Source organism: Oryza glaberrima, chromosome 2 (genome assembly GCF_000147395.1).
Source record: "Oryza glaberrima chromosome 2, OglaRS2, whole genome shotgun sequence".
Classification (NCBI taxonomy): Eukaryota; Viridiplantae; Streptophyta; class Magnoliopsida; order Poales; family Poaceae; genus Oryza; species Oryza glaberrima.
Window position 1 is genome coordinate 30,372,348 of NC_068327.1, and position 22,121 is coordinate 30,394,468.

Consider the following 22,121-nt stretch of genomic DNA (forward strand, 5'->3'; position numbering starts at 1 on the left):
TAGTGCCGTAAGCTGCTGATTTGCAGATGGCCATATGGCCAAATGTATTTATAGGAAACGCAACGCACCCATGCATGAATCTGACGACTGATGACTATTCTATATACCGCCCTGCAGCCCACCTATTGTCCCACGGAACTAGCGAATCGTTCTCCAGCAGCCGCGGCGTGAAAAATGTTAAAAATGGCGTGAGTTGATTGTCGGGCCTCTCGCTGCGTGTTTTGTTTGTGCTGTAGTTGTATGTATGTATGCATGCTGCTGTGGCGACGTTGTCCAGCCTTTGGACCAGCCACTAAAAAAATGTATAGCCAGGAAGATTTTGAAATTGACTGACTGACGACGACATCTTGAACTAGTCCTTCCCAGACATGCGCATCCGTTTCCTGCGTCTTTACCCAATCATCTATTATATTATTAAAGGAATAGAAAAAGGAGCCTCCACGTTCGCTCTTATGGCCTAGAAATTCTCACATTAATTGAAGAAAAAGAAAAAGCAGAGTCCATATAGAAATACAATTTAGAAATTTTTAAAATTCGGAATTAAAAAATAAGGAATATTAGAAAAGGAGACTAGAGTCCATATAGAAATATAATTTAGAAATATCTGAAATTCGGAATTAAAAAATAAGGAATATTAGAAGAGGAGAATAGAGTCCATATAGAAATACAATTAGGAAAGAACTAAACTTCGGAATTAAAAATAAGGAATATTAGGAGTAGAGTATAGAGTCCATATAGAAATACAATTAGGAAATAATAGAAATTCGGAATTAAAAATAAGGAATATTAAAAGTAGAGTATATAGTCCATATAGAAATACAATTAAGAAAAAAAATAGAAATTCGGAATTAAAAAATAAGGAATATTAGAAGAGGGGACTAGAGTCCATATAGAAATACAATTAGGAAATAATAGAAATTCGGAATTAAAAATAAGGAAAATTAGAAGTAGAGTATATAGTCCATATAGAAATACAATTAAGGAAAAAATAGAAATTCGGAATTAAAAAATAACAAATATTAGAAGTAGAGTATAGAGTCCATATATGAATTTAAAACTAACTAAAATCCAGAATAAACATAATAAAATGAAAAGTAGTGTTTAGAGTCCATATAAAAATACAATTTAAAAATAACTAAAATTCGAAATTAAGAAAAACATAGAAAGAAAAGTTTAAAGTCTATATAGGAATACAATTTAGAAGTAACTAAAATTTGAAATTAAAAATTAAAGAATATTGAAAGATGAGTTTAGAGCCCACATAGAAATGCAATTATAAATAATAAAAATTCAGAATTAAAAAAATAAATATTAAAAGACGAGTTTAGAGTCCATGTAGGAATATATATAATTTACAAATAATTAAAATTTTATATAAAAATAATTAATAACTAACACGTATATAAAATATAATATGAATATTACACATTAGTAGTTTCATAAAGTTATTGCAAAATTTACAATTATGTTGTCATTGTAATATATTTTAATAATATAATGAGAAAACATATATGGTATTATATGAGAGAAAATATAATGATGCTAGCTACGCAATCTGTGTGGGCCACCATGCTAGTTAACTTAATTATGCAGTAGTCGAGGTTGTTAACGAACTGACTAATCAACGCGGAAATTGACCTTGAGAAGACACACATCCGTATTTCGTTGTACCCTGGTGGGGCACGTAAGCACTTGATCAAAAGTCTCATTGGGCACGTTTGCATGTGTTCGGCGGCCATGAAGATTGTTAATTCGAAGGTTGTGTTTGCATCTCTAGGATGGGAACTCGTTCTCTCCGCACGAAAAACGAAGCAGTCTATTAGCGCGTGATTAATTAAGTATTAGCTTTTTTTTTAAAAAAAAGATTAATTTAATTTTTTAAAACAACTTTCATATAAACTTTTTTGTAAAAAACATACCGTTTAGCAGTTTGAAAAGCGTGAGCGCAGAGAACTAGCGAGAGGGTTGGGAGAAGGGGTTCCGAACACACCAGCCTCAAAGGGCACGTTTGCATGCGTTCGGCGGCCAGGAAGCTTGTTTTCTTTTTTTCTAAAAAAAATAAATAAGGAAAGAAGGGCCGCAGGAAGATTTTGAAATTGATATCAAACATTGAGGCTCTCTTTTGACGCATCTCCCGATCCAAGATTTTTTAAATTGAGTATTCTTAACATCACAAATACTTGATAAATCATCGATAAAGCTATAATCACGTCGATATATAATATTTGGATAAGTTATTTCGTTTTTATTTTAGGTGTATTTTCAAATTTTAAACCACTATAATTTAACATACAAACTTTAGATTTACCGTGGATATAACTAGCCATTAACAGTTGTAATGCTACGGATTTCCTCCTTTTTTGATTTTTTTCGGCTCCTCGGAGAGGTTTACGCCTGTTGGGATTTTCTTTTTTAAAAAAGCTCCTCGTATCTGCACGGAATATCGTGTTCTTGGACCGTCTGACACCCCGTTGTGTTTCTTATGTATAATAAAATCTGAAGCTATGTCAAGCATGACTTAAATATCTTTCTCATATCTATTTATAAGTTATTGGAAGGAAGTTTTCAAATTGATCTAGTGCAAAAGTGAAGATACACAACAATATAAACGTCAGATTTTTTTTGGACCGACTATATTTATGTTGATATAATCTTTTCTTAAAAATAATTATAATTTTCAACATGCATTTACACTATATATTCCATAGTTTGCACTGAAGAATCGTATCTTGCACGGTAAACAAATCAAACGCCATGACAATCAACTGTAATCCACTAAAAATATGTCAACGCAATTATAGTATTTTTCCTATAAATAAACACTGAAATTGTTATACATCTATCGATTTTTTGTTAGAGATATTGCAATTTTTTGACAATTGTATTTTTATTGAGATTCGTGCTAGGGACCTCAAAAAAAAATGCAAATGTGTGTGAGAAAAAAAAAAGCGAAGTCGAGGAAATATGCATTTGTGGTCATAGAACTTATAATTCAAAGCTCAACGCTGCCATTGCTACTGTGCGACTGTGACTGTCACTTAACGCTGGCAATGGCAACACTAATCTTCCAGAATGTGAAAAGTTAATCGAGAGAGTGCACAATGATGACGTTTGTTTCAGATTAATGTTATTATAATCTAAAATATTAAATCATGTTACTGTAAGCTAGATTATAATAAGTTGATATAAAATAAGTTGTGAGTTGTTTGTTTGTTTTATTATTAAAGACATATAGGGGTAGTGATTTTTTATTGGGTGGCTAAAAAATGTCCTATATGTCCTATATGTCTCCAATAATCTATAATATAATAAGTTTATACTAATCTGACTTATGGATTATAATAATCTATCATATTCCCTCCGTCCTAAAATATATTAATTTTTAGTTGGATGAGACGTATCCTAGTACTATGAATCTGGACATGAGGTACATCTTATCCAAGTAAAAGTTGATATATTTTGAGACGGAGGGAATAATAATTTACTTGTTTATTTTAGTTTACTTCTAATAATTTAAATTATAATAATTCTATGCTGAATCAAACATGCGGAAACCAACATAATTATCACTGCTGCTACGTTTCTAACATCCAAATGCAAACCAAATTCTACAGCTGAATTTTGCAAAAATGATCGTGACCGCACGGGCAGCAAGCCAGCGTAACAGCCGGACAAATTGGCTGGACTCCAATTAGGCCGTTGATGGGCGACCGCTACAAGCAAAGGGCGGAGCCTACGGCCCAAAGAACAGGACAGGTTTGGGCGTACAGCGTACTCCCTCCATACCGACAAAACAAGTCGTTTAGAACAAAATTGTGCTTACCAAGGAGTGATTAATCAGGGCTATTCTTGCTTGACTGTCCCTATTAAATAAGGGTGCGGGTGCATTCATTTGAGAAACAAACAGAGCTCAAATGGCTAGTGCAGTGAGGTTTGAAGGCATAGTGCCTAGGTTCGATTCCTGGTGGGCTTGTTTTTTTTTTTTTTCTGATTTTGCATGGTGCTCGTTTGGGCGCTCGTCAACAGTGTCCAGCGCGTCGACGGAGTCCGGCGCCTCGACGTACTCCAGCGACTTGACGTACTCCATCATGGCGCTCGGTAGCCGGGCGGCGAGGAAGAGAGACGTGTGTGTGCGAGCGGCGAGCGTGTGCGAGCGACGTGCGTGTGCCATTAATCACGTCCATTCAGCTTAAGGCGGCATTAATCACGTCGCCTCGTTTCTTGCCTCGCCGCTCGTCACTCGGCTCTCGCATCAGGGGCATACGCGTCCAAACTATACCCACTGAGGAACGACAACTTGTTTTGTGAAAACGGGCCAAGAGCCCAGAACGACTTGTTTTGTGGGTACGGAGGGAGTACTAGGCTCATCGTCTCATCCCCTCCGCGACCGCGAGCGCCTGCGGAGCTGCGCCTCCCAAGCTGCGGATTACACAACCTCGGTCAAAAAAATCACCCACTCTCTCCCCTCCACGTCTCCCCTCCCCGGCCATGGGAGCGGCCATGCTCCTCGCTCCCATGCCTCTCCTCCTCCTCGCCTCCACTCCCCTCGCCGCCGTCCACCTCCCCGCCCGCTGCCGCCTCCGCCTGCAGCTCCTCTCCCGCGCCGCGCCCGAAGCCGCCTCCGCCACCACCACCACCACCACCGCGCCCGACAACCACTTCTCTGTCGAGGAATACCTCATCTCCAACTGCAATCTCACCCAGCCACAGGCCCACAAGGCGTCCAAGAGCATCGCCCACCTCAAGTCCCGCTCCAACCCCGACGCCGTCCTCGCCTTCCTCGCCGACTTCGGCCTCTCCCCCAAGGAGGTCGCGGCCATTGTTGCCTCCAACCCGCGCATCCTGTGCGCCCGCATCGACCGCTCCCTTGCGCCCATCTGCTCGGAGCTCCGCGCCGTCGGCCTCTCCCCCTCCCAGATCGCCCGCCTCGCCCAGATCACCGGCCGCTACTTCCTCTGCCGCAGCTTCGTCTCCAAGGTGCGGTTCTGGCTCCCCCTCTTCGGCTCATCGGAGAGGCTTCTCCAGGCCAGCGACTGGAACTACTGGCTCCTCACCTCCGACCTCGAGAAGGTGGTCGAGCCCAACGTCTCCTTCCTCAAGGAATGCGGGCTAAGTGCTCGTGATATTTCCAAGCTGCTCGTGGCCGCGCCGCGGCTTGTCACCATGCACCCGGATTACGTCAAGGACGCCGTGCGGCGTGCCATCCAGCTCGGCGTGGCCCCGGGCTCCCAGATGTTCCGGCACGCGCTCTCCACCGCCGGCTGCATCGGCCAGGACAAGATCGACGCCAAGGTCGCCGTCCTGAAGGAGAGCCTCGGGTGGTCGCAGGAGGAGGTGAACCTGGCCGTGAGCAAGGCGCCGCGGATCCTGGTCGCGTCCGAGGAGAGGCTGCGCCGCAACGCGGAGTTCTTGATCGACGAGGTCGGGCTGCAGCCGCAGTACGTCGCGCGGCGGTCGGTGCTGCTCATGTACAGCCTCGAGAGGAGGCTGGTGCCCCGCCATCTCGTGGTGAAACTTCTCAAGGAGAGGGGTCTGATCGAGCAAGACCGGTGCTTCTTCAACGCGGTGGCGCCAACTGAAGAGAAGTTCTTGGAGAAGTTTGTTGTCCCCTTTGAGGGGTGCGTCCCGGGTCTCGCCGACGCCTACGAGTCTGCCTGTGCCGGGAAGACGCCGGTGCAAGCTGAGTAGTGACCGGACTTGGGGGAGAACAATGGAGGTGTGTATGTGTGTGTGTCTCACTTCCATTGGATAACTTCATTCTACTGATCAACTATAGCAGGGATGGCAGATTCAATTCATGGTCATTTTAGTGTAGGTTTCTTGCAGTTGACAAGGAGGTGGATGTGTATAACAACCTTGAGAACTGTTCAGTTGTGGTTGAACAATGTTCAGTGGGTTTTCATATAAAATCTGTGAGCATTACGTCTCCTATGGTACTCATTTTCTTTGTTACAGGCTTACACTCTAGCTGGCTTCTGGCATGATCAGCGATCACGATGTCCTGATGTGCATCTTCCAATTCCAAGTTGAACGAGAGAAAGTGAAGAACCATCTGAGCGAAGATATAACTAGATAAATTGCGGGACTAGGGGAGAACACTCTACATAAGGAGATGGAAAAGGTTGATCTGGTTCTCAGCAAATCATCAGAATGAGGAGTGTTCCTCTACGGCATAGAACAAGTTGCGGCTGAAGCTTTAGAAGAGGTTATTTTTCAAGCTGTTCAACTGGATAGGCAGAGGCTTTCCTATCGTATACTAGCATGTTTCTTGGATTGCATGCCTACTGTTGCAAAGCAAAAACTTAGGCAACCCAAGATTAGAAAAAGCACTACTCCATATACTTCATTCATCCGTTTCTAAATATTTGACGCCGTTGATTTTTTTAAACATGTTTAACCATTTATCTTGTTAAAAAAAATTAAATAATTATTAATTCTTTTCCTATCATTTGATTCATTGTTAAATATACTTTTATGTAGACATATAATTTTACATATTTCACACAAATTTTCAAATAAGACAAACGGTTAAATATGTGCTAAAAAGTCAACGGTGCCAAATATTTAGAAACGGAGGGAGTAATAAAGAGAGTGAAAAAGGATGCCGTGGAGTTGAGTAGGCCCAACAAATCCGGGATTTCATGGGTTACAGTACTTTGGGCTAAAATTGTGTTCCGTAGGCCCAAGATGGAACTCGATCACGGGCCTTATTTCTTCTTCCCGTGAAGACTGAAGCCCAAATCTCCCTCACCACAGGGCACGATACCGCCGTCCGTTCGCGGCGCGACCCTTCGCCGCCGCGCCGCCGCGCCGGCGCTATGCAGCGCCTCCAAAAGCAGCTCCTTCCCGCCCTGCGCGCCGCCTTCCCTCTCCCTGCCTCCCACTTCAGCAGCCGCCTTCTCTCCGCCTCCACCGCCACCTTATCCCCCACCCGCTTCGTCGACGAGGACGCCCTCGTCGCCGCCTGCGGCCTCACCGGAGCCGAAGCCCTCAAGGCCTCGAAGCGTCTACAGAAGGTACCCTCAAATCTAGACGCCGCCCTCACCTTCCTCGCCTTTCTCGCCGACTTCCGCCTCTCCAAAGACGACATCGCCGCCGCAAGCTCACGGTACCCGCGGTTCCTCCATCTCAAGGTGGACGAAACCCTAACCTCCCAAGTAGCCCGGCTCCGGGATATCGGCCTATCCACTCCCGAGATTGGCCGCCTCATTACCATCGCCCCCTGCATCCTCTCCAATCCTCGCACGATCTCCCGCCTTGAATTCTACCTCTCCTTTTTGGGCTCCTACCCCAGGGTGCACTCCGCCCTTCGGAACAATTCCTCCCTTCTACGGCGAAACAACATCGAGAGTGAGGTCAAGCCCAACATTGCATTCCTGGAGCAGTGCGGCCTAACTACTTGTGATATTGCCAAGATCCTCATGTCTGGCTCTAGGATACTCATTATGCAGCCAGAGCATGTCAAGGAAATTGTGGCGTGTGCAGACAAGTTCGGTATGCCCCGTGAGTCAGCTGGTTTCAGGTATGCCCTGATGGCTGTTACCGGCATCAGCCCAGTGAGGGTCAGCGCAAAACTTGATTTCTTGAGGATGGTTATTGGATGCTCAGATGCCCAGCTACACATTGCGGTGTCTAGGTTTCCACTAATCCTGACATACTCAGAAGTTAAGCTGAGCCGCTCACTGGAATTCCTGAAAGCGGAGGTTGGGTTGGAGCCTCAGTACATTGTGCTCCGGCCAGCATTGCTCGGCTATAGCATTCAGAAACGGCTGATGCCGCGTTATCATGTCATGAAGGTTCTGAATGAAAAGGGCCTGCTGAAGAAAGACACTGATTTTTACTCTATGGTTAAAATAGTTGAAGAGAGCTTTTTTAAGAAGTTCCTTCTCCCATACCACAGGTCTGTTCCAGGACTTGAAAAAGCTTATCTGGCTGCCCGTGAAGGGAAAATGTTTCCTGAAATCTAAAACAGAGATGCTGGAGGTTTATTCTGCCTAGGAACTTGATAATGTTCTGCATTTTACATCTTGCTCAGTTCTTAGATGATTTCTAGCGATCTGTATTTGTGATTTCATCTGTGCTTTTTGAGACAAACATCTAATTTTAGTGCACTCTTGTTCTCATTTTAATGCCTCGCACACCACAAGGATTTTTGCATGCTTACTTAAGGAATGTTTTAGCCTGGAGTTGCGCTGCAATGCTGCAATTTGTTTGTCAGCCGATGCTTCTGTATGATTTGAACAGATCTATAGCCAGCTCATGAATATTACTGTTTAGTGCATTGACGACTTCAGTAATTGCGCCGGTTTGTTGATCTGGTTGTACCAGAGTTTATTGGTTATACCCATCCGTAGAATTATCTATATAGGAAACCAAATAAGAAGTTGCTTTTTCAAGGTAAGCAGTTTTACAGCACAGAAAATTTTCTCCTGTTTTGGGGGAGAAAAAAGAGAGAGAAATGCTGGTGATATTTAGTTGATGGTCCTGCTTTGAAGAATTGAAGTTGTGGTGTCATGTACTCCCTCCGTTTTATAATGTAAGTTATTGTAGCATTTCACATATATATCTATCTATATTCATTATCATCAATATGAATGTAGGAAATACTAGAATGACTTATATTGTGAAACGGAGGAAGTACAAAATTTGGTAGAGAAATGGAGAGTTCCAGTATGGTGTTAACACAAGTCTACAGGCTACAGCTAAAACCCAGCAAGGAGGAGGAAATTGATAGAATGCAATGCATAGAGTTGGCTTTGATAGGGTGTATCCATGTTTTGAAATGCTACGGGATTTCATAGAGCACGACATTCAATGTTTACAGTTTTTCTGATGGGTCGTTCCGTCCTACTGTATATGGGTGCTAGAACCTACCACGGGGCTGTTCAGATTGTTGCTAAAATAAACCCTGTATTGCCAAAAATTTTAATAAGTTGGTAATATTATCAATTTTTTTTTGAGAATAATATTATCATAATTTTGGTAGAATTTCTCATGTGTTTATCAAAGTTTAGCAAGAAAATAAATGTATGCACACCTTTGACAACTTTACCAAAAATTGGCATCAATCTGAACAGCCCATTCAATTTTGGGTTAATTGGATCCATGCCACTGCAAATGTGGCAAATCAGAAAAATGCCACTACTATTCACGTTATCGGGTAGATGCCCCTGTAAATCTTCTAAAATTAGAACCATGCCACTCCATGATTTCCACCGTTTCCGTCTTCATCTTCTCGTCGTCCTCGTCTCAATGACGGATGGGCAGCTGTAGGACGGCAGCATGACGATAGATGGCAGCACGGCGCCGGAGGAGGGTAGCACGTCAGTGGATGGGAAAGGAGCGGCGAGAGGACAAGCTCTTCCGCCCTCCCCGCGCCCCTCTGTGATCGTCCTCGCTAGCGGTGGCCACGCCCGCCTCCGCGATCGTCCTCGCCGGCGACTGCGCCCACTCCCCGCGCCCCTCCACGACCTCCCCGCGAGCATCCTCGCCGACGGCGGCCTTGACCTCTCACCGCTCGCCAGCGCCTTCTCGTCCTCGCGGCTTGCCTTCTCCCCGTCCTCTCGCTGGCACCGCCTCATCTTCGCCGCTCGCTGGCACCGCGTCGCCTTCTCCCCTTGCAGACGTGAGTGAGGAGGATGACGACGTGAGAGAGGAGGCCGAAAATAGTGACGGGAGTAGCATGGTTCTAATTTTAGAAGATTACAGTGGCATCTATCCGATTTTATTAATAGTAGTGGCATTTTTTTGATTTGCCACATTTGCAGTGGCATGGATCCAATTAACCCTTCAATTTTCTAGCTATAGCATCCTTCCGTGACGCAGCCTCTCGTGATGCTCCCATCTCTGAAGAATCCGCTCGCCCGTCTCAACACCGTGTCCTTAGAGATATATCCAGATTCATCTCCATACCGTGTCTCTAGATATATGTCCAAATTTATTGTATTAAAATGTGTCATATCTAATATTAGATTGGTTTTTTTATAAGATGGACGGGGTAGACGTTGTTGCCGCAGTGGCGGTCTGTCTATCCTCCCGTCTCGATCAGCCTACTCACAATCATCCGTTCCTTATCCGCATCATCCCCACCGCCGGCCACACACCTCCTGCCACGCCGCGCGCTCGAGCGCCTCCACCGTCCGATCGGGAGACCAGCAGATCCCGCCCGTCCATCCCCCACCCAAACCCCTCTCTTCCTCTCTCGCCTCTCCGCCTCCCAAGCCAGCGCAAAGCCAAGCCAAGCCAAGCCGCACTCCTCGAGTCCACCACTCCGCCGCGCACCACTCCCCACCTCCCGACGAGATGGCCACCCTCCGCCTCACCTCCGTCACCCTCCGCCCCGCCGCCTCCCCCTCGTCCGCCGCCGCGCCGCGGTCCGCCAACTTCGCCCGCGCCGCGGCGCGCGGGTTCCCCTCGCTCCGCCTCGCGCCGCCGCGCCGCCGCGGGGACCTCGCCAGGCGCAGGGCCGCCGCCGACGCCGCGGCGGAGGGGTACGCGACGGCGCTGTCCGAGGTGGCCTCGGAGAACGGCACGCTCGAGGCGACCGTGTCGGACCTGGAGAAGCTGGAGAAGATCTTCGCGGAGGAGGCCATCGCCGAGTTCTTCGACAACCCGACGGTGCCGCGCGACGAGAAGGCCCAGCTCATCGACGAGATCGCCAAGTCGTCGGAGCTCCAGGCGCACGTCGTCAACTTCCTCAACGTCGTGGTGGACAACGGCCGCGCGGGCCTCATGACGCAGATCGTGCGGGAGTTCGAGAACGCCTTCAACTCGCTCACCGGCACCGAGGTGGCCACCGTCACCTCCGTCGTGCAGCTCGAGTCGCAGGACCTCGCGCAGATCGCGCAGCAGGTGCAGAATCTCACCGGCGCGAAGAACGTCCGGGTCAAGACCCGCATCGACCCGGAGCTCATCGCCGGCTTCACCATCCAGTACGGCCGCGACGGGTCCAGCCTCATCGACATGAGCGTCCGGAAGCAGATCGAGGAGATCACCTCCGAGTTCGAGATGCCCGCAGTAACCCTCGACGTCTGATCGGCATCCATCACCCTCCCGGCGGCGCTGCCTTGGCCCTTAGGTCCTCTCCTCCTGTTGTCTCTTACTCTTGTGCAAGTGCAACATACATTGCTCTCATGTGATTGTTGAATGTTTGGTAAGCATTACTGCTGAAATAATACATAGCTGGATTCCAAAATTTGCACTGTTTGATTATCTTGGCCTGCATATTTTTTTTAGCAGAATTTGTAGAGTAGCGTGTGTTGCGTTCACTAGCTCCATGTCTCGGCCTCATGGGGGAAGTTTTCAATAGATTTGCTCTGCCAAGTTCAGAGTAGAACTGTAGAAGATTGTCTTGTGCGATGGAGCAGAGAAAACAATCATTGAAAGTAGTTCATAAGTGTGAGGGCATTAGGGCAAAGTGGCGAAGGAATTTGGCTTTTGTGATCACATGAGGCTGCTCTTATAATCTGCAAACCTGTCAATCTAATATGCAAATGCAGTTTAATTAGTGACAGAGTGTTCATCCTTTTGCAGCTCCATTGTCACAGGGAATCTCGAAGGCTTGTCAAGAATGCTGGTCCTCATCCCCTTCAGAACTGAAGATATAATGGAGGAGGCTCAAATACATATGACGATCACGACAACATTCTTTTCTGCATTTCTTTTCATTTTTTGGCCGGAGCCAATGTAATTCTCTTTTCTTTCGTTGCCCTTGTAATTTGCTTCAAATACTAAACTATAGCGAGGCTGCTCCTCCATTATGTACCTGCCGATAGAGTTTGCAGATATGTATAGAAAGTGCCATTGTTTTCATCTGATAAACGAGATCAATATATCATGTGGTGTTCCGTTTTATGCGTGCCCTGAACTTTTGCTTCAATGTAAGTCGGGTAATATGCCATAAAACGTTATACTACCTCCATATTAGGAAAGGAAGTCATTTTGGACAGCGACACGGTCTCCAAAATACAACTTTGACTTCTTGTTTCTGTAAAAATATTTATTTAAAAATTGATACATGTATACTTTTATGAAAGTATTTTTCAAGACAAATCTATTCATATAATTTTTACATTTTCAAACTCAATAACTTGAGAGTTATTCATGATTTATATTCCTAAGTTTTGACATAAACATTGTTCTAAACGACTTCCTTTACGAGTACGGAGGGAGCACAATCAAACAAAAAATTAATTTATAAGTAAAACTTTTTTTATCTGTGTTATTTGTGGTTTAAAAGCATTGTTGAAAACTAAAATATGATGAAAAAAACCCTCTCAAAATCAACTCTAAAATTAAGCTTTAAATTCAAGTTTTGCAGCGTCTTATAAGCGTACCAGGTTTGCTGCTGAGATTTCTTCGTTTTGCTGCAACCTTAGCCATGACCATGGCATGTGGCAAGTGTTACTAGGGATTAGGGTTCATCTTTCTGATTGAGCGCTGAATCCCGACCTTCGACGGTATGACAGTTTTTGCCAAATTTCGATAGATTTTGATCAAATTTCTACCAAATTTACTGTTTTAAATTTTAATTTTCGAAAACCATTCAAATTTTCACTTGGAATGTGCTTCCGTCCCACGTCAAAAGTTCAGGCGCAGGATCTGCTGAGGTGCTTGCTCATTAAGTTAATATTTTAATTAATACTTGTAATTAGCATTTGTAATCACTAAGGATCCGTGGCGCAATGGTAGCGCGTCTGACTCCAGATCAGAAGGTTGCGTGTTCGATTCACGTCGGGTTCAAATCCCCGATCCAAACGGATCTCCTTTTTTCTTTTCATTTTTGCCTCATTTTTCTGGTAACTGTTCAATCCTCACCGTCCATCTCACACTAATCGTACGAAGCCGATAATCTGAGCCGTCCAAAATCGCACTAATCCATCCATCTCCTCCCCCCCTATCCCCTCGGCCTCCTCTCCCCCCACCCGCGCCGCGCCCCTCCCTCCCGACGGCAGTTGCCGCCACTCGCCGCCGGCCAACCCTATCCAATGCAAACCTAAGGGGCCTCTCCTTTTGACCTAACCCGATGCTCGCCTACCCTACCACGTCGAGCCCGTGGCCGCCGCGCCACCACGGCGCCGCCGCTGCCCCCGCCGCGCGGCGGCACATGGCGGCTGCGGCAGCCAGGGGAAAGAGGCGGGGCGCGGGTGCCGCGGCGGCGGAAGGGGCGGACGAGGCCGCCGAGGCGGCGGACCTGGTGCGGTTCTTCCTCCGGAGGACGAGCGGCGGCAAGGAGCGGCTCGTGGCCGTGCTTGACCGCCACGTGAAGGTGGTCCGCACCGAGCACTGCTTCCTCCTCTTCGAGGAGCTCGGCCGCCGCGACGGCTGGCTCCAGTGTCTCGAGGTGAGCATGGCGAAGTGCCCCAATGCCCGAGCAGTGAAAAACCCTGTTTCTCCTTACGCCCTTTAGGTTTCTACAGTAACAACGCCTTTCTACTGAAAGTGAGAGACTTTTACCATGGTTTACATTTCGTGTCACATATAATCTTTGCCTATGAGCCCAACTCAAATCACAATTGACTAGCAGTATGCCTGCTTTTGTGTACTAATCCCCTGATTGCTATCATAAGTGCCATTTTAGGGTGTTGATGTGGATCAACAAGAGATGAATTTTGAAGTTCCTGTAAGTTGGACATATCTACTGGTTCCTTACTGCTCTTCTATTTTGCTAGGTTTTCAGATGGATGCAGAAACAAAGGTGGTATGTTGCTGATAACGGCATATATTCGAAGCTGATATCTGTGATGGGAAGGAAAGGCCAGATACGGATGGCAATGTGGCTGTTCTCTCAGATGCGGAACAGTGGGTGTAGGCCGGACACTTCAGTGTATAATTCTCTTATCGGCGCACATTTGCATTCGCGAGACAAGAGCAAGGCTTTGGCGAAAGCTCTCGGCTATTTTGAAAAGATGAAGACTATTGATAGGTGCCAACCAAATATTGTGACATATAACATTCTCCTAAGAGCTTTTGCTCAGGCTGGTGACACAAAACAGCTAGACATCTTGTTTAAGGATCTGGATGAAAACCCTGTCTCTCCTGATATCTATACCTACAATGGAGTCATGGACGCTTACGGGAAGAATGGCATGATCACAGAGATGGAATCTGTGCTAGTACGGATGAAAAGCAATCAATGTCGTCCAGATGTAATCACATTCAACATACTCATAGATTCTTACGGGCGAAAGCAGGCATTCGATAAGATGGAGCAGGTGTTCAAGAGCTTACTACGATCAAAGGAGAAGCCTACACACCCAACTTTCAATTCCATGATAACCAACTACGGGAAAGCGAGACTCAGGGAGAAAGCAGAGTGTGTGCTTGATAAGATGACTGAAATGGGATTCAAACCGAACTATGTGACACAAGAATGTCTAATCATGATGTATGCATATTGTGATTGTGTCTCAAGGGCCAGACAGATATTCGATGAGCTTGTGAGCTCACAAAATAATGTACACCTGTCATCAGTGAACGCAATGCTTGATGCGTACTGCATGAACGGCTTGCCCATGGAAGCAGATCAGCTGTTGGATTCTGTAATTAAGAAAGGTGCTGTGCCCAGTGCTTCCACATACAAATTGCTTTACAAGGCCTACACCAAAGCAAACGACAAGAAGCTTATTCAGAAGTTGCTCAAACGGATGAACTCACAGGGTATTGTTCCAAATAAAAAGTTCTTCTTGGATGCTTTGGAGGCATTTGGCAACACTGACAAGAAACCCCGGACGGTACCCAGCAAAAACTCTGCAAGCAAGCCAGATGTGGAGTCCGCAAACAATTCTGGAACTGACACTTCAAGCAAGCCAAATTTAAGCGTTTGGCAAGTTGCTGCGTGATGGGGCGGTCAGTTAGTTCTTACAAGCTCATACTCTGCGTTGCCTGACAGCACGGAGAATGCAATTAATTTATCTCTAAAACTGTCTATAGCAGTATCTTTGGAGATACGAGCGATTGATTGGCTCATAACGCAGTTTTCTTTATGTGAATGCTGAGATCTTTTGTGCGTCGGCTAATGCTGCTTGTAGTCTTGTAGATTTCATAGTTGTGTTGTAAAATCAACATAGGGGTTTCTTTTTTTTTTTTCCTTCTTTTTTGTTCAGCTCCTCTTTCGTATAGCTGCAAGCCTGCAATTCTGTCTGTCAGTAACCTTGAGGTTTCTGAAGTATCGCTTCTCATTGTTGTTCGCATCTCGTGCGCATGTTCTGATAGCTTACCTTTCTTTGTACATGGATCAGTTTATCAACCTTGTAAGACGTTATTGCGCAGGTGATGCATCCTGACGATGCAATTTTGCCACTCGGAAATAACATGTCTGTAACACGCTTACGGGCGTATTGCGTACACAGGAAAAGCGTGAAAGCTGGCGGAAATGTCCAATTAGCGTATACATCAGACAACAGTACATCATACTCTCATAAGAGAGAGACAAGCAAACCTGCAAAATTCACCAGTTCGATGAGAACATAAGTACAAACTTCTGCAAATCCGGATGACCCTAAAAAATTGGGCAATCCTGAAAAGATCAACCTGAAGATTCCCGCGATGACAACGGGCAAAAGTGATCTTCACCAACAAGTGAATAGAGAATTATGACATGCTAAATTCAATAATGCAGTTTTTTTGTGTCAGGCCTCGTACATTTGGAGCGCAAAACCGTGCTCGCCTACAACTGGCAGTCCTTACAAAGATACAAGGGCACAGGCTCCAGATGAGTTTCTCCCCGGCACTTTTAGCTGCATGTTCAAAGCTTCTCAAGAACGATGCACCAGTTTGATTTGTCATAGAATTGGTCAACAACAACTGCATTGTTTATACCAGCAACTAACCTGAAATGAAATTAATGAGACAATGTGCCAGAGATAGGAGATATTTCCAACCAAAAGACCAGAGATCAAACATACTCCCTCAATTTCATATTATAAGTTGTTTGATTTTTTTCTTAGTCAAACTTTTTTAAGTTCGACCAAGTTTATAGAAAAATATAGCAACATTTTTAACGCAAAACAAACATATTATCAAAATATATTCAATGTTATATCTAATGAAACTAATTTGGTGTTGTAGATGATGCTAAATTTTTGTATAAACTTGGTCAAACCTAAAAAAAGTTTGATTAAGAAAAAAGTCAAAACGACTTATAGTATGAATCGGAGGGAGTAAAAGAAAAACTTTAGAATCGCAAGGATTGTGTATCATACCATTGTTGCATAGCTAAACACAAAAACTGATACTAGTAAACTACTAAACTGTATGAAAATATCTCAAAGCCAAACAATAGAAATTTCAAATCATCAGTCAACAACATGAAATGGAGATATTCTGGTGAACTTATATATAATGTGATATATCTTAACTCACGCATTTTCATAGAAAAAATTGGGGAAAATGAAAAAAAGAAAGAATAGAGGAGCATTTTATACTAAAGCTCAGAGTAAGAATGCTTCACCTTTGAAGTTCTCCTTCAACAAAAACATGGTAATAGCGGTTGTAGACCACAGTACCCTTCTTGTCATCTCTTTTTGCAAATCCATTTTCAAGAGCAGCAGCAGATGCACCACCAATTTCAGCTCGGTGAAATGGAAGATGCCAAGGAACAAAGTACTCCTGCTGGGTTTTGTGATGCTCATCAATGTTGGAATTGCTGCAAGTTACATCGGCGTTATCATCCAAACCATCATTACTTATTTTCAGATCATCATTCCTTTGCTTCACTGCACCTGTGTCTTCATCAGTCTCTGATATGCTTTCAAGCACAGTATTGGATTGATTACGCACTGGAGGGCTGCTCGGATCAACCCACTCTTCATTATACTTCTCACAGAGGGGAGTCCACTTGTTGAGAAGTGACTTGTCCTCCTGCTCCACAGCCCAGACAGTGATGAGCACCAGACCACCTTTCCGAACAACACGGATCAACTCTTCAATGGCCTTCCTCCGCCTGGCATCAGTACTTAAATGATGCAGTACTGCTATTGAAATTGCCGCATCACCAAAATTATCCCTGTATGGAAGGTTGACAGCATCGGCAACCAACACTTCATGCCCTCTCCCAGCACATATATCAATCAGTGGTGGGCTTATATCACATCCTATGAATAAACAGTCAGGATTGAAGCCCAGATATTTGCCATTACCACAGCCAGCATCCAGTATAACTGACCCTGGCCTCAACGAATTCAAGAATCCTGCAACCTTAGGCCATTTTGCAAAGCGTGTTGAGCTGAAATGCGGGGCTATGGCATCATATACACGATGCACATACTTCTTCTCTATGTCAGGAGTGGACTGAACACTAGAACAGCTGTTGTTCCCCTCAGTAGATACCGTTTCCTGAGCTCCCAGCATTTCATTTGAATTCATGGGACTGCTTGTGCTAGTACTTCGATAATTTGAACTATATGAATTCGATGCACAGATGACTCGTTGAGGGATTCGTGTTGCTATCCTCGAAAATATTTGTAGCATACAAATCCTACGTGTGAAAAACTGAAGATTAGCCACACTGGCATGCTGGTAAGCCTAACTCGTTCAATAAAATGAAATCGCAGGTACTATTCGACTGCAGAACCTTTTACAACAAAGAAAAGGGCAACGGTTAATTAGCAGCATGCAACAATTAACAATAAATTCGCTGCACAACAGATAGTGAGCCCTAAAGCTCTGGATAAGACTAGACTCAATTATTCAACCGTTCACAAGCAAACCTATCAGAAATTACGAGTCCAGAGTGGGGAAAGCGGAAGCTAACCTTGGAAGAGATCAAATCTGGCGTAAGCCGTCTTTAAGGCTGAACTCCACCAAACCAAAAATCGATGCAGCGAGTCAGCGACCGGCCGGTCTGCCTCCTCCCTCGGCGGAGACAGCGGAGGAGGGCCGAGGATCCCGTACCGGACGGGCACCCGCACGGACAGCCGGAGAAACCCCTGACACGCACACGAGCCAGCGACGGGTCCGGACGCTCCAAGCGATCACGCTTATACAGCGCCGTCGGATCACCGACGGGAGGCCGCGCCCCCGCGACTGGTGGCCTCTTCCACGGCGCGCGCGACGCCGAGCCGGAGAGAGAGAGAGCAGAGGGTGGAAGGGTTTTGCGGCGGCGGGGTCGCCGGGGTTGGGTTCGCGCAAGCGGAGAAGCGGCGCGGAGGCGGAGCCCGGGAGACGCGCGAGCCTTGCGGCGGAAACCAACGGTAGAGATGGGCGAGCGGCCAGAATCGGACGGCCTGTAACAAGCGGGAGAGATGCTATTGTATTTGGTAAATGGGCCGCTAGATATATTGGGCCGGGCCGTAAAGCTGTTGCTGTCACATCGACACATCGCAGCCAGGCCCCACATGTCAGTGACACTATAAAGTTAAGTTAAATTCATACTCCTATCTTGCAACTCAGATTTTTGGTATCTCCGGACTTGTTCACTTTACTACCATTTTTAACCTTACCAAGTTTTAGCATTATTGTTAAATTTTAGCAAGATTGTATATGTACTTACTAACTAAATTTAATAGCAAACTAAATATAGCTACTTTTTTTTTAACTTTGCCAAAAAAAAAAGGGTTGAAAATGGTAGCAAAGTGATTCTTTGGCATAATGAGAAATTTGGCCCAAAAGTGTTTCCAGATGGGATAACTATAGGACAGATTCTATTTTTTTTCTTTCCTTTTTCCGTCCACATAACAGAATAAAACACCCCTTTTTTCAGCTTACATATATGAGTACAATATTCTGGTTTTACATGACAAACACCAGTGCTAAAAAGAATCGATAAAATGTCAATGTGGCAAGAGAAAAAAGAAAAAGAAGAGGAGAGAATTTTTTTCGTTTTCACATTACAATTTATACAACAGAAAGCATCCAATCCCTGTCTTCTGCACACTCGTTACAACATTAAGATCACCATGACGCATCCTCCAGAAACCTTCAGTTCCAGCTCCCAAGCATATTTGACGGGTGTTAAAGTATGTATATTTCTAGGATTTGAATGGCTCTAAAATTGGATGTCAAAATGAATTCACAAGAGCTGCGAACACAGGAAAGCAGATACAAAATCCTAGAGCTAGACATTGTACATCATCATCAGGCAGGCGGCGTATCACAGTATGGTACACCCACATCTGTTCTGCTTGGGGGAATTCGCAAGCTGCTTCTCTGGAAAGGAGAAACCAACAACACATTATAGATGTGTATATAGAGGTGTCAAATTGGTCTAGATGAAAGCTTTAAGCATTTAATTAGCCAAATACTACCATATAAACAACAGAATTATAGTTCCATGAGAGTCAAAACCAAAAATAGTTGCAGAATCGTAGTTTTAAAATACTTTAGTTCATTAGAATAACTAGTTATTTTCTAGCCAGATGTCTATAAACAAAAAGGTTTTGTGAATCTGTAGGCTGTAGTTTTATGTGCAAAGTGTAAACATGGTTGAGAACCAACCCAACACCCATTTCAATCTATAGAAGTAACGGCGCCAAACTGTCTTATTTAAATCTTCTAACATGTAACAAATCTAAACTGAAGCTATCAAAAAAGTTAATACAGTTTCTTATGCCACAAGACTACCATAGACCTATCCATCATAAAAGCGTGTTAATTTGCGAAAAGAACTCGAAATATTCATTTCATGCCTCTATCAACTTAGGAAACACCAGCTCAGCTGCTCTACAATTTCCATGCAAGTAATTGACCAAACAATATACCTTGATCAATTAAACCCTACACAAAATAAAACAAGGAACAAACCGCTATTGGAAAAAGGGCTGGGCTCTTCTTGTGGGACACTGTATTCAGATTACAGATACTATCCCTATACATGTTCATCTTTGGAGGACAGGACACTACATTCTTAGAATGATACCCAGCTGTAGCATAATTTCATTCGTTGAATTTAATAGAGTTTTGTGACAACGGAGAAGCGAAATAGGCCATCAGTCCAGCCAGAAAAACAATGTGAAAAAAAAGAAACAAAATTGGCGGCAATACCACTGTTTTTGTCGGGTTGTGGAGGGCGTACTACCACATGCATTGTAATTACACCTCCTGGAACCTCTCCTACTGGAACACGGGACTCAGCAAGTGTCCGGTTATTCTCCAATATCCGTCCGGCATTAATGAGCTTCAGGTCATTGACAGTTTTTGGAGTTATTTCCTTATCTGCCATAAAAAGATAAAGAACAATCCCTTTAATAAAATAAATTTGGAATATAAGGATAACAAGTATGGATTATGAAGAAATTGAATCTTTACAAAATTACAAAGAGAACTTCAGAATGCAGGTCAATCTGAGGACATCCAGAAAATGTTAATTCTCATTTGTAATCAATAGTATCTCAAAAAAGAAATTGCACCATTTCCAGCCTTCGAGTTTGTAATGCAGTGTGTGTTCAATGAAGGTAAAAGTACTGCAGGAGGAATATCTTGCTTGCAGACACTGATTCAACTGGGAAAGGATCAAAGGATTCAATTTTACATGCTCTAGTTTACTCAGGAAGGAGCACCTCAGCCAAGCATTGCACATCAAGAAAAGAACTCCTGTCTGAGTGTGATAGTCAGATGGTTTTTTTTTTTTTACAATTGTTGGCCTATCCATTTCCTCAGTTATTAGATTTTCCATTCTACACACCAAATCTTTCTCCGGTGGTCCCAATTAATGTAAACGGACATCCATTTATACAGCAGCATCTTTTTTGGCAAAACATCAGCCAGACAAAAGGTTGCACTATGCAAAAGATTCTGGTGGTTGTCAGTAACTTCAATGTGCCACATGACAAATTTGGCCCTTGCTGATCATTATGCTTAAGTGTACAAACAACCAAATCATTTATGTGTTCCATAGTGTTAATAGAAATACAGCTGTGGTTGAAATCGTCACATCCGTCCTGATGGTTTCACCACCCAAAAAAATGATACATTAGCACCACAGTCGGTGTCCAGAGTTCATCCTTACCGTTTACTTGTGAATGGCCCAGCAATCATATTGACGCAAAGGACCAAAGATGTGCTAAGTTCTATAGTGCTAGCAGAACTACCTTCAGATAATGTAGGAAAGCAAATAGGTATACAAAAGGCATAATACTGTTATTAACATGGCATTGTGCCGTCTTCTTTGTGTCTTTACTCTTTATAGGACATAGGAAGACTACCCTCTTTCTTGTTTGGCCCTTCATCGCACTTATTTGTGATCCAAATCATTTCCTGAACTGTGTTTTTTGGGGGGTTTTCTGCCACAAACTAGCAGAAATATAATTCTGGCAATATCCGAATTCGTGTGGTCGGGATTTTTCATGGATGATAAACATACACTGAGAAGGGGAATTGTCGATTGACGATGTATTTATATGGCATATCCAGTTCTAGAAAGCTAAGGGGGAAAAGAACTAGTTACGCGCTACTCAGTTGGTCACCGTATCCATTCAGAGAAGAACAGATTACCAATTAACAGTCGTCTACTCATCTGACACGAGCAAAACCATAGGAAAGAGAGGGTAGGAAAAGGAGAAAAAAAACGCCCCACATAAACACCACGCAAAAATAAGACGGCGCAACACAAAGCAATATACATGATCCAAGAAACTACATGGGATCAAGAATTATCACAAGCCATCGTGTGCTTTCACCGAATCAAAGATGCAGCAGATCAGGGCAAAAAAGAAAAAAAAATCCGTGTACTCTTATCGAATTGATGCAGGAATCTTCTGCCTCTCACCTTGCGGCCACCGAGCGAGGATGAACTCCTTGAGCGCGGAGACGGTGGTGGAGGGGTCGTACTTGCTCGGGCCGATGTCCGTACCATCAAAAAGCCGGAACTTGACCTCGATCGGCTCCTTCCCGCCGGCCATCTCCTGGCCAGATCGCCGCCCCCCACCTCCTCCTCCCCAAGATCCAAGAAACCCCGGATCAGAAGTCCATAGCACCAAACAGATCGCAAGAAATCCACGGGGCCACGCCAAAGATCGGGTTTTGATGAACAATTCTTGCTTCCGTGTGGGGGTTGAAAGCGAGAGGGCGGCGACTCGGTGGGAGGAGAGGAAGAGGAGAAGGGGAGGAAGGAAGGAGAGAAGAGACGAAAGACGAGGAGGGGGCACAGGCACACTGGGGCTTCCTTCCTCGGTAATTTAACAGAT

At 44.6% G+C, this 22,121-nt stretch overlaps 6 protein-coding genes and 1 non-coding gene across 11 annotated transcripts; 5 read left to right on the forward strand and 2 right to left on the reverse strand.

The window, feature by feature from the left end:
• Positions 1–4,359: 4,359 nt before the first annotated feature.
• Positions 4,360–6,341, forward strand: LOC127762405 (transcription termination factor MTERF8, chloroplastic-like). The gene is made up of 2 exons (XM_052286913.1): positions 4,360–5,716; positions 5,956–6,341. The coding sequence occupies exon 1, from the start codon at positions 4,489–4,491 to the stop codon at positions 5,686–5,688; it is 1,200 nt and encodes a 399-aa protein (XP_052142873.1). The 5' UTR covers positions 4,360–4,488; the 3' UTR covers positions 5,689–5,716; positions 5,956–6,341.
• A 132-nt stretch (positions 6,342–6,473) lies between these two features.
• On the forward strand, positions 6,474–8,163 carry LOC127762406 (uncharacterized). Its single transcript, XM_052286914.1, has one exon. The coding sequence runs from the start codon at positions 6,819–6,821 to the stop codon at positions 7,965–7,967; it is 1,149 nt and encodes a 382-aa protein (XP_052142874.1). The 5' UTR covers positions 6,474–6,818; the 3' UTR covers positions 7,968–8,163.
• Positions 8,164–10,214: 2,051 nt separating this feature from the next.
• Positions 10,215–11,851, forward strand: LOC127762412 (ATP synthase delta chain, chloroplastic). Of its 3 annotated transcripts, none has more exons than XM_052286922.1 (2): positions 10,215–11,077; positions 11,547–11,851. In XM_052286922.1, the coding sequence occupies exon 1, from the start codon at positions 10,303–10,305 to the stop codon at positions 11,032–11,034; it is 732 nt and encodes a 243-aa protein (XP_052142882.1). In that variant the 5' UTR covers positions 10,215–10,302; the 3' UTR covers positions 11,035–11,077; positions 11,547–11,851. The 3 variants fall into 3 exon arrangements, 2 of the variants coding, with proteins under 2 accessions (XP_052142882.1, XP_052142881.1); XR_008015524.1 differs by having other exon boundaries at positions 10,216–11,152; positions 11,533–11,851; XM_052286921.1 differs by having other exon boundaries at positions 10,216–11,077; positions 11,533–11,851.
• Positions 11,852–12,669: 818 nt separating this feature from the next.
• Positions 12,670–12,741, forward strand: TRNAW-CCA (transfer RNA tryptophan (anticodon CCA)). The gene has a single exon. It is a non-coding gene; the product is annotated as a tRNA-Trp (tRNA).
• A 164-nt stretch (positions 12,742–12,905) lies between these two features.
• LOC127762404 (pentatricopeptide repeat-containing protein PPR5 homolog, chloroplastic) lies at positions 12,906–15,297 on the forward strand. The gene is made up of 2 exons (XM_052286912.1): positions 12,906–13,342; positions 13,671–15,297. Exons 1-2 carry the CDS (start codon positions 13,025–13,027, stop codon positions 14,838–14,840), a joined length of 1,488 nt encoding a protein of 495 aa, XP_052142872.1. The 5' UTR covers positions 12,906–13,024; the 3' UTR covers positions 14,841–15,297.
• Positions 15,298–15,568: 271 nt separating this feature from the next.
• Positions 15,569–18,192, reverse strand: LOC127762408 (tRNA (carboxymethyluridine(34)-5-O)-methyltransferase). 2 transcript variants are annotated; one of them, XM_052286917.1, is made up of 3 exons: positions 17,753–18,192; positions 16,451–17,572; positions 15,569–15,830 (listed from the first exon to the last, which is right to left on the reverse strand). In XM_052286917.1, exons 2-3 carry the CDS (start codon positions 17,467–17,469, stop codon positions 15,746–15,748), a joined length of 1,104 nt encoding a protein of 367 aa, XP_052142877.1. In that variant the 5' UTR covers positions 17,470–17,572; positions 17,753–18,192; the 3' UTR covers positions 15,569–15,745. The 2 variants fall into 2 exon arrangements, with proteins under 2 accessions (XP_052142877.1, XP_052142876.1); XM_052286916.1 differs by having other exon boundaries at positions 16,451–17,476; positions 17,753–18,191.
• A 425-nt stretch (positions 18,193–18,617) lies between these two features.
• LOC127762417 (membrane-anchored ubiquitin-fold protein 3) lies at positions 18,618–22,103 on the reverse strand. Of its 2 annotated transcripts, none has more exons than XM_052286928.1 (3): positions 21,704–22,103; positions 19,984–20,151; positions 18,618–19,146 (listed from the first exon to the last, which is right to left on the reverse strand). In XM_052286928.1, exons 1-3 carry the CDS (start codon positions 21,834–21,836, stop codon positions 19,091–19,093), a joined length of 357 nt encoding a protein of 118 aa, XP_052142888.1. In that variant the 5' UTR covers positions 21,837–22,103; the 3' UTR covers positions 18,618–19,090. The 2 variants fall into 2 exon arrangements, with proteins under 2 accessions (XP_052142888.1, XP_052142887.1); XM_052286927.1 differs by having other exon boundaries at positions 19,981–20,151.
• Between the last annotated feature and the right edge of the window lie 18 nt (positions 22,104–22,121).

Bases quoted from the DNA above. Each gene is read 5' to 3' on its own strand.
- LOC127762405 (XM_052286913.1), top strand. From the start codon at position 4,489: ATGGGAGCGGCCATGCTCCTCGCTCCCATGCCTCTCCTCCTCCTCGCC.
- LOC127762406 (XM_052286914.1), top strand. From the start codon at position 6,819: ATGCAGCGCCTCCAAAAGCAGCTCCTTCCCGCCCTGCGCGCCGCCTTC.
- LOC127762412 (XM_052286922.1), top strand. From the start codon at position 10,303: ATGGCCACCCTCCGCCTCACCTCCGTCACCCTCCGCCCCGCCGCCTCC.
- LOC127762404 (XM_052286912.1), top strand. From the start codon at position 13,025: ATGCTCGCCTACCCTACCACGTCGAGCCCGTGGCCGCCGCGCCACCAC. The intron at 13,343-13,670 runs GTGAGCATGGCG...CTATTTTGCTAG, and splicing joins GCTGGCTCCAGTGTCTCGAG to GTTTTCAGATGGATGCAGAA.
- LOC127762408 (XM_052286917.1), bottom strand. From the start codon at position 17,469: ATGCTACAAATATTTTCGAGGATAGCAACACGAATCCCTCAACGAGTC. The intron at 15,831-16,450 runs GTGAAGCATTCT...ATTTCATTTCAG, and splicing joins GTTGAAGGAGAACTTCAAAG to GTTAGTTGCTGGTATAAACA.
- LOC127762417 (XM_052286927.1), bottom strand. From the start codon at position 21,836: ATGGCCGGCGGGAAGGAGCCGATCGAGGTCAAGTTCCGGCTTTTTGAT. The intron at 20,152-21,703 runs GTGAGAGGCAGA...TTTTTATGGCAG, and splicing joins CCTCGCTCGGTGGCCGCAAG to ATAAGGAAATAACTCCAAAA. The intron at 19,147-19,980 runs GTATTGCCGCCA...TCTCCTTTCCAG, and splicing joins ACAACCCGACAAAAACAGTG to AGAAGCAGCTTGCGAATTCC.